The 11,272-nt window shown below is 55.1% G+C and overlaps 4 protein-coding genes across 4 annotated transcripts; 2 read left to right on the top strand and 2 right to left on the bottom strand.

The window, feature by feature from the left end:
* Positions 1–889: 889 nt before the first annotated feature.
* Positions 890–1,189, bottom strand: TRIREDRAFT_107802 (uncharacterized protein; the record flags this gene model as incomplete). Its single annotated transcript, XM_006965753.1, has 2 exons — positions 890–1,002; positions 1,060–1,189. The coding sequence occupies 2 exons, from the start codon at positions 1,187–1,189 to the stop codon at positions 890–892; spliced, it is 243 nt and encodes an 80-aa protein (XP_006965815.1).
* Positions 1,190–5,056: 3,867 nt separating this feature from the next.
* Positions 5,057–5,861, top strand: TRIREDRAFT_33895 (uncharacterized protein; the record flags this gene model as incomplete). The annotated part of the gene is made up of 5 exons (XM_006965522.1): positions 5,057–5,231; positions 5,346–5,403; positions 5,503–5,544; positions 5,637–5,710; positions 5,815–5,861. Coding segments are annotated over 5 exons (396 nt in total), but the record flags the coding sequence as incomplete, so codon positions are not given.
* A 686-nt stretch (positions 5,862–6,547) lies between these two features.
* TRIREDRAFT_107805 (uncharacterized protein) lies at positions 6,548–8,553 on the bottom strand (the record flags this gene model as incomplete). The annotated part of the gene is made up of 2 exons (XM_006965754.1): positions 6,548–8,320; positions 8,377–8,553. 2 exons carry the CDS (start codon positions 8,551–8,553, stop codon positions 6,548–6,550), a joined length of 1,950 nt encoding a protein of 649 aa, XP_006965816.1.
* A 566-nt stretch (positions 8,554–9,119) lies between these two features.
* TRIREDRAFT_48541 (uncharacterized protein) lies at positions 9,120–10,898 on the top strand. Its single transcript, XM_006965599.1, has 4 exons — positions 9,120–9,228; positions 9,300–9,466; positions 9,531–9,865; positions 9,935–10,898. Exons 1-4 carry the CDS (start codon positions 9,191–9,193, stop codon positions 10,607–10,609), a joined length of 1,215 nt encoding a protein of 404 aa, XP_006965661.1. The 5' UTR covers positions 9,120–9,190; the 3' UTR covers positions 10,610–10,898.
* Positions 10,899–11,272: the final 374 nt, after the last annotated feature.

Consider the following 11,272-nt stretch of genomic DNA (forward strand, 5'->3'; position numbering starts at 1 on the left):
GATTGCCCAGTCTGGTCTATGTCCTACTTAGGTATCTACCTTATATCCAAGGCTGCCTCCTGGCCGATCTCGTTCCTGCGTTAGTTTAGCTGATACGCTGTGAGACATCCATCGCGCTCCATCATCCAAGACATACAAATGCACGCAATACTAGCAACATAATGCAAGTACTACTATAAGTGAAGGAAAAACAGGGCAAAACAAGGCCGACGACGTTTCCACTTTTGGGGGTTTGAGAATACGAAAAGAAAACGTCCTGCATCGGAAGGATGGATGGATGGACGGATGAATGGACGTATGGGATGTTTCGTTTCACGCACAGCGCCAGATATAAATAGAGCAGGACGAGCAACCAAGATGGGAAGCTCAAGGAATAAAAATAAACTGCATTCGCAACCAATAACGCCACTTGCAAATCCTTCGCTTACTTGCAGACTATAGCTGTCTGTCTATGCCTCCCGTATGTTCCCAGATGATAAGTCATAGTACCTAGTAGTAATCCCTTGCCCATGTCCTTGTCCTTCTTTCCAGCATCCGTGCCTGTGCCCATGTCGCCGTTACCCCAGAATCGTACAGCCAAGATAAGAAAGTAATCGTGATCAAAAGAAAAAAAAAAAAAGAAACGCCAACGCCCATGCAGTTTGGTTGTGTGACTAGCCATGACAGCCAAGTCCATGTGGTGGTGTAACCATGCATGGTAGTCATCTTCACCAGGCCTCCCGAGTGCGGGATGGGTCCTAGTATCGTACTTTGTGTGTGATTGTGAAATCGAGTAGGTGTATGTAGTAAGACAGTACCCCCAGAGCGTGAGACGCACCAGAGGGCGAGAAGAAGAAGAAGAGGCATTCGGAGTATGGGCCCGACACGTTATGACGATGGCAGAAGTGCATCACTGGTAGCCACCGCCATAACGAGGAGAAGGGGACCCCTTCTCATAGTCCTTCCGGTTGTGGTTGATGACAACCGTCTTGCCGGACCGAATCACTTGGGCAGCATGTCCTGCTACAGGCTTCGTTAGCATGGAACGACTGGCGAGAAGTGGTGAGTTCACGAGCATACCGGCATCGTACTCCCGGCGGTTTGAAACAGAGCGGGAGTCGGACGATCCATAGGAGGCAGAGGAGCTGGGGCGGCTGGGGGAGCTGGGGGAGCTGCCCTGGTGGACGTAGACGCTGCTTCGGGAAGACATTGTCACGGTTGTTGGTCTGTTTGTAGTGTTTGTATGTCTGTCTGTTGGTTTGTTGGTTGGTTGTTTGGCTGACTCTCTTGGCAGATGAGAGTTGTCTGTATAAGAGTAATGGCCAAGCAAGGATATATGAGTGAGAAGGAGGACAACTGTAGTTGATATCTAATCAATAACTGATAGTGAAGCTCTGCTGATGTAGTCTTTGTGGGAGTGATGAGGATGATGATGGGAAATGCTTCCTCAGGACAACAGGGCATGGGCAGCAATTTGTAGTTTTCCAAACGCAGCACTGCCGTCATGGAAGAGAAGCACGTTCACGTTTGAGACAAGCACAGCACAGGCAGAGGAACGGACGGCCAGAATAGGACAAGTCGATAGGGAGGCAGCAGCAGCAGCAGCAGCAGCAGCAGCAGCCGCGGTGGGTGCTAAGGTCTGACACAAAGAAGGCACTCGTGAGTCAGGCCCCAACTTTTGACGGAAACGCGCGTTGGAAGCGATCTGCCGAGGGCCCCCAAGCCTCCAGACACCCAGACACGGAGCGACGGACAGGGGCCGCCAATCGCCCGTGATTGGACCTCGCGGCTGGCGGGCTCTGTCTCTGCCCTTCGGACGAAGCAAAGCCTTGCAAGCATCGTCAGAACCCAAAATGGGCTCTGGGCGAGGGTCTCGACGTTGTTTGGCACTAGTAGTAGTAACTCGTAGCAGAGACGACGGGCAAGGTGGCGAAAAAGGGCCTGAGCGGCCTCATGATTGCGAGCAGGGTAGGGGGGGGGGGAGTGTGGCCAGGCAGGGCTACCAGGGACGAAGAACGAGAGAGAGCCCTGGAGCATGAGCCGGGGGGGTGTCGCTGTCGTGCTTTTTGGTGCAATCCGAGGAGAGCATGGCCACAGCCGTGAAGCAGCGACGGCCGGGGGACGGCAGCGGCAGTGGGGAGGGGAGGCACGATGGCACGGGCTGCGCGTCTGCCTTGGGAGTCATAGTCATACTGTACACAGCTGGGCGACGGTGAGCGATTCCGGAAAGGTAGAAGATGAGAGGTCTGGTGGGAGATTGGGATGGGATGGAAGAGGGAAGAGGGAAGAGGGGAGAACAAGGGAGGGAGTGCCAGGCACGAGCACGAGCACAGCCGCTCCACATGCATCTGCTGCCAGACACCCGCGGGTAACCTGCGAGGCACGTCAGTCGATGCGGCTGCACGTAACGGCGGCACTGGTACCGGCCGGGTAGCGCGTCTGTACTGCTTGTCGCTTGCGTGCCCTCTTTGTGCTCGCATGGAGCTTGAAAGTCCTGGAATTGGGGAGAATGGCAGTCTGAGGTACCTCAGTACAGGTAGGTAGAGGTTAGTAGTAGCCAACCTGTGACCCCACGAGCCACTCTCCAGCGCCTCATCGAGTCCTGTACCTATGTGCAGTCAGTCCCTTAAACCATGCCGGGCCATGCTAGGCAGACAGGCGCAGGAGCAGGCATCAACCATCTGTCCCGTCGCTTCAACGCCGTGATGAGTCGTCAGAAGTTGGAAGAAACAAGGTGAAGAGAGTCCGTTGAACGACGTGTCGTTGTTCCCTCCCCTTCTATGCCCATCTTCCCCTCTCTAAGGTATGTGCTCATGCTGTTCATTGGGTGGCTGCCTCTCATCGCTAGGTGCTCTTGGTACTGAAGTACTCTAGCAGCCGCAATTCTGCGAGGGTTATCCATGCGTATGCGAGCGTGCATTCGCGGCTGCCACAGGCGAGACTTGCGTGCATGCAAGTCCCATGTCACGCGTATCTACGAGCTGTCAAACGACTCGACGTGAAGAAAATCACTGTGCGACAATGAGCGGCTTGCTGCTTTGAGCGCTTCGCCCCTGCACGACTTCAAAGTTGGTGGGAGGCGGAACAAGCCACGATAGGAGTAGGCTGTGTTTCTGCTTTTTTTTTTCTTTGTCTTCTTCTTCTTCTTCTTCTTCTTCTTCTTCTTCTTCTTCTTCTTCTTCTTTCCTTCGGTGACGACATGACAAGTCCTTGGCCAGGCCTCTCGCGATTGGGAACATTACAGGGTAAAGCGACAAGTAAAATTTGGCCGACGCCTCGAAGCCAACAACCGGCGCCTTTGATGATGCTGTCTCGCGGAAATGGTGCCGGCAGCGCCTCTCCCGGCTTCTCTCGCGATACGTGGAGAGGTGCATGATAAGCGGGCGTCTTCTTGCCAGTCCCCATCCTCTTTTCGACCCATCTCCCACGTAGGTATGGACCATTATTACCACCGTCTCCTTTTCTTTGCCTCTTCCTACCCCGTTTCTGCCCAACTGTGCACCCCCTTCCGGTAGCATCGCCCACACGAGGACCCTTCATACAGTACTGTACAGGGCGTGTGGGATACCTATACTAGTAGCATCCTCACCAGCAGAGAAATGGGGCGACTTACTAGACTACTAGCGAGGCTCTCCGGGGAAAGCGGCCCCAATGATGCAAGGAACGCCCATTGGAGGCGAAGCCTTGTTCGACAATCTGCGATTGGACTCCACGCCAGGGGCCTTGCTGTTCCTTGGGCTTTTGGGACGAAAAGGAAAGTCATGTGGCTTTTGCTGTGCGAATTAGCCTCCCCCATCTCCCTACTTTAGTACGAAGGTAATAAGAGGGTTGGGTAGTAGCCTTGCATGTGCGTGGTCCCCTTGATGGCGTTCTGGTACCTTGATTGGCTTGGTGTTTCTTTCAGGGCTCAACTACGTCATACCTATGGGATCGATTGAGGATGGATGGATTGAGTTTAGAGTCGCAGTTGTCAGAACAGTTTGGGTCGGAGCGCCCTGAAAAAGAAATTGGCATTGCATCTCATGATGGCCATGTTGACGTCGATGCTGCGTGCTGCAAACAGCGCCTCGTCGAAGCCTCGGATCCTTCATTCGTCGTCTATCCTCGGTTGTCCATTGTGAAGATGCCATCACACACACACACAGCATCGTCTTTCCCCCTTGTCCAGCTGGGGCCTTTCAGATTCGCAGTCATGGCATCATCGCATTCCGTTTGGGATTTTCTGCCGCCTCGTTCAACACTCACATGACCCCCAGACAAAAGGGGTCCAGCAGAGCCATGACGTACGAGTGCCATCTGATGTACACAAATCATCAAACATTGCCCAAGCATTCATTTCATGCAGTCTGGAGTTTTGGTGCCGCATCCCATATGTACATACAGTGTTCATGGAGCCCGCCAATGACGAGTCCATACCACTGAGTTCATCGTATATGATAGCATGTAGAGACTTAGGCTGCACTTGGATCACGCGAGAGGAATTACGCTGCTGCATTGTCCCTTGGTGACGCCATTCCAGAAGCCGCCAGCGAATCCCCATTGCCACGCTTCCACACAAGCTCGAGGCTGAAGGCTACATTACATACCTTACAGTGCCAGTGCTTGCATGTCATCATAATCGAGCCATTTCGTTCAAGTGCACCTGAAGCGCTAGTAGCACACACTGTCACTGTTCAGGGGATGATGGCACCAGGCTGCAATTGGGGGCAGCAGTGACAATGACAAGCATTGGCAATTGGCGGGGGGCAAAAGCGAGCCCAGAATTGCTGCCGGGGCTCCCATTGGCCAATCACTCGCCCATCTCAGCCCAGATGCAGATTCGCGCCTCGAATCGGGAAGCTCAAGCAGGTGGTGGAGATTTTGGTTGGTGACTTTGATAGCTGGCCACTTCAGCAGCATCGTCTGTGTCGTCTTTTCCCTCTCTTCCTCCTCCTTCCCATCCATCCATCCATCCATCCACCCACCGACTTGTACAGCCCTCTTCTTCATCATCATCTTCTTCTTCTCTCTTCCACACACTCACACACACAATACGCAAAACATCGCCACCCGAATCCCAAAAAAAATGAAGGCAGCCCTGCTCCTCTCCGCCCTGGCCTCGTGCGCCATTGGCCTCGTCGCCGCCGCCGCCGAGGACTTCAAGATCGAGGTCACCCACCCCGTCGAGTGCGACCGCAAGACGCAAAAGGGCGACAAGCTGTCCATGCACTACCGCGGCACGCTGGCCAAGACGGGCGACAAGTTCGATGCCAGTGCGTTTCTTCTATTCCCTTTCCCTCTTTCCTCCCATTTCTCTCACACACCAATGACGGTCCTCCTTTTCTTTTGATCTCATTGACTGACAAGTTTTGGTCTACCTACTCTAGGCTACGATCGTAACCAGCCATTCAACTTCAAGCTGGGTGCTGGCCAGGTGATTAAGGGGTTCGTCTTGCCCACCCCCCCCTAACCCACCCCTCTCGTTCTTTTATGACGACGACGACGACGACGACGTTGGGCGACGTTGAGGCTAACGGCTTGTAGATGGGATCAGGGTCTCCTTGACATGTGCATTGGCGAGAAGAGGTAAGACGAACCGAACCAACCCAACTGCGTCGCTCACTGCCTCCTTGGGCCTCTATCAGGACGCAATGCTGACCATTACATCACCAATTCAGGACTCTCACGATCCCTCCCGAGCTGGGCTACGGCCAGCGCAACATGGGCCCCATTCCCGCCGGCTCAACCCTGAGTACGTGGCTCCTATCCTCCCCTACCTGAACTCCCAAACCCAGAGTTTCACCCACGCCGCATGGAAAACCAGGCCGCAGGCTAACAACACACGATGCCATACAGTCTTTGAGACCGAGCTCCTCGCCATCGAGGGCGTCAAGGCCCCCGAGAAGAAGCCCGTCCCCGAGACGCCCATTGTCGAGAAGCCCGCCGAAGAGACAGAGGAGAGCGTCGTCGAGAAGGCCGCCGAGGCAGCCGCCAGCGTGGCCTCCGAGGCCGTCGACGCCGCCAAGACTGTCTTTGCCGACACTGACGAGGGTCACGGGGAGCTGTAAATAATCATTTGAGGCAAAACAAGATGAAACAGAAATGATATGATGATTATGTAAACTATGCTTTCATTTGCTCGCATACATACATAGCTATAGCGGAACTATGACAAGACTATGTTAGATGCAACGTTGCCGTTCCAACGCTCCTTTCGGACTTCAGCTGCTTTCAGATGTGATCGTCCGTTCAGGCATCTGTCCGCGTATATACGGTATGCTATGTAAATCGTCCAAAGACTTGAGTTTCGGAGTAACTGTCCACCGTTGGTACGTCATACCACGACGGGGTTGATTTCTGCAGCAACTCTCACCTGCAGATAGATGCAGACATCAGTCCATATGGCAGATCAGTGGAGTCCAAAAGCCCAGCAAAAGTAGTCAGCGTGGGGGGCTTCATGACATCGAAAAAGCTTCGCTTACGACTTTAACCAGTCCCCAGTACGAACATCATGTATACAAGAAGTTCCATTTATTATTTTTTTCCCAAAAGTGATATCGTCATTCATAATCCCGCCACCGTTCAACTCTTACCAAAACGATAGCTTCTTCTGCTTTGGATCCGTAGAGGGCGGCCGGCCCCGCTTCTTCTCCGTCGACAGCTTCGGACGCTTATTCGCCTCTGGCGATGGGACGGGCCTCGCGTCTTTCGGGTCGTCTGCCTGGACGAGGGCATCTCGAATAGTCTGTCGAGACAGACACAGGTCAATGTGCTCGTTGAATTGCCGCTCGTTTGCTGCCTGGGGGCGCAAGCATATCGGGCAATCCCACCAGTCCTCTTGTGGCGAAGCCTCACCGTCGGGACGCGGGTTGGGCAAAATCTCCTTTCCGTGTCTTCGGTGATTTGGTGTCCCGTTGTTTTCCTCCTCTTCGTCGTGCGCGGGGGATACGTCGCCCAGGTATGCGTCCATCTTGGCCATCAAGTCCTCATCATCTCCGTCGAATGTCTCCCATTCTTCTTCTCTTTCCAACGGCGTGCTCGCCTTCCTCTTGACGACTCCACTTTCACTCGACTCTCCCGAGTCCTGTCGACGAGGTCTGAACCCAAAGAACGCCATGGTATCGGGCTTCTTGGTACTGACCAGATTTGTGCAGCGGAGCCCCATGAGCCGCAGCTTCATGCCTGGCATCTCATGCTCCAACTTGGCAAGCATCGGCAGCGAATAGTTGTACAGGTCTTCGGCGAGATAGATTGACTTTGGCAAGATGACTTGCCGGGTAAAGACCTCAAACGTATGGAGCTTGATCTTTATGCAGAGCGTCCGGCCTTTGCACTCGCTTCGTCTCATGTCCTGTTCCAGAGCCTCAGCCGTCGAGCGAAGCTTGTTCCTCAGCTGCACAGGGTCCGACATGTCGTGGAATGTGCTCTCCGTCCCGACACTCTTGCGCTCGTATTCTTCTGCGGGCTGTATCTTCGTGCGACCGAGGCCGAGATAGCAGCGAAAGAGGAACTCGGATGTCTTGTCCCCGAAAAGCCGGTGCAGGTACTGCCGCTGCTCATAAATGTCCCCGCACGTCTTGACGCCAATCTCCAAGAGTTCGCGCTCGAGGACCCGGCCGACTCCGTTGACTTTTCTCGTAGGCAGGTCCCGCATAAACGCCATGATGGCGCTTCTATCCCTGGGCAGGACATATTGTCCGTTCGGCTTGTTGATGTTTGAGCAAATCTTGGCGAGCCTGGCGTTGGCAGCAATGCCAGCTGAGACTGTAATGTTGGTCTTTTCATGAACCTCGATTCTCATCTGCTCCACCACTGCTGCCGGATCAATGTCATGCTGGTCGCAGTATTCCGTAATGTTGAGATATGCCTCGTCAATGCTGGCGCTTTCGAATCGCGGATCGTAGTTTGCAAGCACCGCCCTCACTTCCTCGGCCTTTGCGCCGTACTTGTGGAAATTGGGCTTGATGAGGACGAGCTGTGGGCAGAGCTTCTTGGCCACGAAGCCAGCCATGCCTGAGCGGCAGCCAAATTGGCGCGCAGCGTAGTTGCACGTGGTGAGAACGCCGCCGCCAACAGCAAAAGGGACATCTTTGAGATCCGGTCGGTCAAGCTGCTCTACTGCCGCAAAAAAGGCATCGCAGTCGAGGTGCACGATGTGCTGGGTGAGGTCTCTGGAAAGTTCGAGCTCCGCGAGAAGACGGTCGGCATTTCGTAGATCCCGTGTAAGATCTTGCTGTTCCAGCTTCTTCTTGCGCGCTAGGATCTGTTCGATTTTCTGCGTGAGAATCTTGTCTCGTTCTTCCTCGCGGTTAAAGAACTTGGAACCCTTGGACGCATTGTATATGATCTCCGAAACCTGAGCCTGTGCGTTAACAAATGCAGCTCCAATGTCACACAGGAGTCTGTTCGGAGAGAGACCTTGCTTTGGTCGACCTTGTCTTGGCCCGCCTTTGTCAGCGAAGGCCCAAGCAGGTGGTATTTGAGGGTTTTGGAGGCATCGTCCTGTTTCTCCCCCAGGGTTTCCTCCCGGGTTTCCCCTCTGATTTTCCCCTCTTGATCTTCCTCGGTATGCGCCGGAGCCTCCGCAAATGTCATGTCGACGAGGCCATCAAGCCGCGTTTCGAGTGTCATGTGGCGAACAGCATCGAAGAGTATTCCGTTTCATGCTGACCATATGCAAAAGAGCCTCTCAGGGCGTGGTCATGTGTCGTTTCGCGCATGAGCGGAATTCCGGCATGAGACGAAGCGCGTTGCCCGACCGTGAAGGAGAAGATACGACAATCACACGGTGTCACGTGATGAGCAGGGGAAAAGTCTGAGATGCCCGGCTTCAGTGCGCTTTAGGCACAAGTGCCAGTGCTCCAGTGCTCCAGTGCTAGCATCCCGGGCTCGCTCCAGTGATTCAGCGGGGTTTGCTCTCCACTAGAGCTCTGTGACCAAACTCCCTGCCGCGCATCGCCATTGGCCGGCGACTGTGCTCACACCCCTCACCAGCAGCCCGTGTAAGCGCCGAGACGCCATGGACGAATCCGTCTCATAGGTCGGCATGTGGAAGCGATTGCATGATCGGGTTGGGCAATAAAGGGTCGTCGAGTGGCGTTGCAGAGCGCACAAGGTATAAAGACCATCTTTGCATAGTACAAACCGGACTTTTTCAGACCTTGTTCGCATCAGTTTGAAGCTGCCCAGAGCTCTGCGACTCGCCCAGATCAGACCAGCGACGGGATCAAAGATGGCGGCACGGCCAGGCGAGGAGAATGTAGCCACGCTGTGAGTCGATGACGGTCGCGCATAGTCCAGTTGCTGCTCGGAACCGCGTTGCTGATGATGCGAAACTGCAGCTTTGCAGATGTTCACTACTTTTACTCGCCGGCAAATGTAAAGCCTCGCCATCACCGGTTCGACAAGGGATCCTACGTCTATCTGTTTGAGAACGCCGGCGAGCGGAGGTGTCGCATTGAGATTGCAAACAACCCCGGCACAGAAGACCAAGACGCATTCTACGGATGTAAGGAACAGACGGCGCCGCATGCCCATCGTCGGTCTTTCTAACGGTGCTGTTTTCCGCATAGTCCTCGACCAGGCGCACGTCCGATACTCGTACAAGCAGCACTGCGCCGTCTCGCTGACCGTCGCCGACTCGGTGGACCAGAGCGAGTGGCATCTCCCGACCTACGACCCGCGCAACGAGAACAAGTACCACTACAAGCTGCACTCGCTCGACATCTACTTCTGGACGCAGCAGGATGCGCTGCAGTTCGTCAACGGCGTGCGCCGCGTGCTGCCGCCGGCCCAGGTCGAGGTCCTCGACGAGCCCGGCCCGCCGCCTCAGCCCGCGGGCATGAGCGCCGTCATCCAGAAGCTCGAGAGCGCCGCCATTTCGGATCCGCAGTACAGCAACGGAGCCGTGTCGTCGCAGTCGGCTTCGCAGAGCTCCGCCGGCGGCCATGGCGAGGCCTCGGCCGTTGCGTCAGAGACAACACCAAGCATGTCCATGCCTCCTCCGCCGCCTCCGCCTCAAGCTCAGCCGGCAAGCTTCGCACCCATGGCATACAACCCGGCGGCACCCGCTGCGCCCGAGGCCATCCGCCATCGCGAGAAGACGCCTCCTCCGGACGAGGATCCTCTGAATCCTCTGGCGGTCGCAGTGGCATATGACTATCGCGGCCAGCCTTTCACTCCCGGGATCCCTCCTCCGTCTCAGTTCCCGCCGTCGGGAGTCACCAGCCCAGGGTTTGCGCCTCCTCAGTTTGCGGCACCGCCAGTCCACCCTGGAATTCACCGAGCCACGACGATGCCGGCCCAGGGCCTGCCGTCGCCGGGGCTCCCTGGCACCTACGGAGTGGGCTTCCCAGCATCGCCAGGCCTCCCTCCGCCACCCGCATCTCAGCCGCCAATGGCAACCCAAGGTCTTGCTAGTCCTCCGCCAGGCGGGTACTCCAACTACTCGTACTCGCAGCAGCCCGGCTATGCGCCAACAGGTTCGGTGGATTATTCGATTCACCAGCAGGTATACAGGCCGACGGAGGCCGAAGCAGCCCACAAATATCAACCGAAGCAAGAGGGCAAGGGGAAGTTTGAGGAGAATGCAGGCCGGATCGAGAGGGGCGTGACGGGCATGCTGAAGAAGTTTGAGAAGAAGTTTGGTTAGGCGGTGGCGACGGAGACGGAGACGGGTCGGTGTGAGGGCGGGCGCGCCATGGGGAGAGAGGATGTGATTGTGATTTTGAAGGATGCAGAGGTACCTAGGGATGTCCAACTGGCAGGAGTACCGGGATTGTACCAAAGATATGTTTCGTCACATGACGCTTTCTGTTTGAATAGGGAGGTACGCAAAGTGAGTGCAGATTTGATTCTTCATTTTATTCTATCGAGTGCTGGCCGTTGTGGTCGGTTGCTAAGATCAATGTTAGCACTGCTACTATTTTTGTTATCAGTTGTTCTAGAGCAGCGGGTGATTGTCGTAGGTCGGTGAAGAGCTGAATTTGCCACCTCAAAGGTTGACGATACTTTGCATACTAACGGAATTGAAGGCCTCCGGTAAAGCTTGTCTCGTCTGACCTCATCTGCGCAATCACTCCCTCACCTTGTGTACCTTGCCTTACGTATGGAACGCGCACGATAAAGTGCGACTGCGACTGTGTGCATTGTTTCTCCACCCCGATCTGAGACCCCTCGTGGGCCCCTTTCCACTGTAGGTACCGATATCACATCTTACATGAGTTAGATGTAGCAGTATCTGGACTTGGGGATGAGAAGCAAGCAGCAGCGCAACCACACACACGCGCATGACAGGCTGCACTAATGGACACCA

Source organism: Trichoderma reesei, assembly GCF_000167675.1.
Source record: "Trichoderma reesei QM6a unplaced genomic scaffold TRIREscaffold_10, whole genome shotgun sequence".
In the NCBI taxonomy this organism is placed as follows: domain Eukaryota; kingdom Fungi; phylum Ascomycota; class Sordariomycetes; order Hypocreales; family Hypocreaceae; genus Trichoderma; species Trichoderma reesei.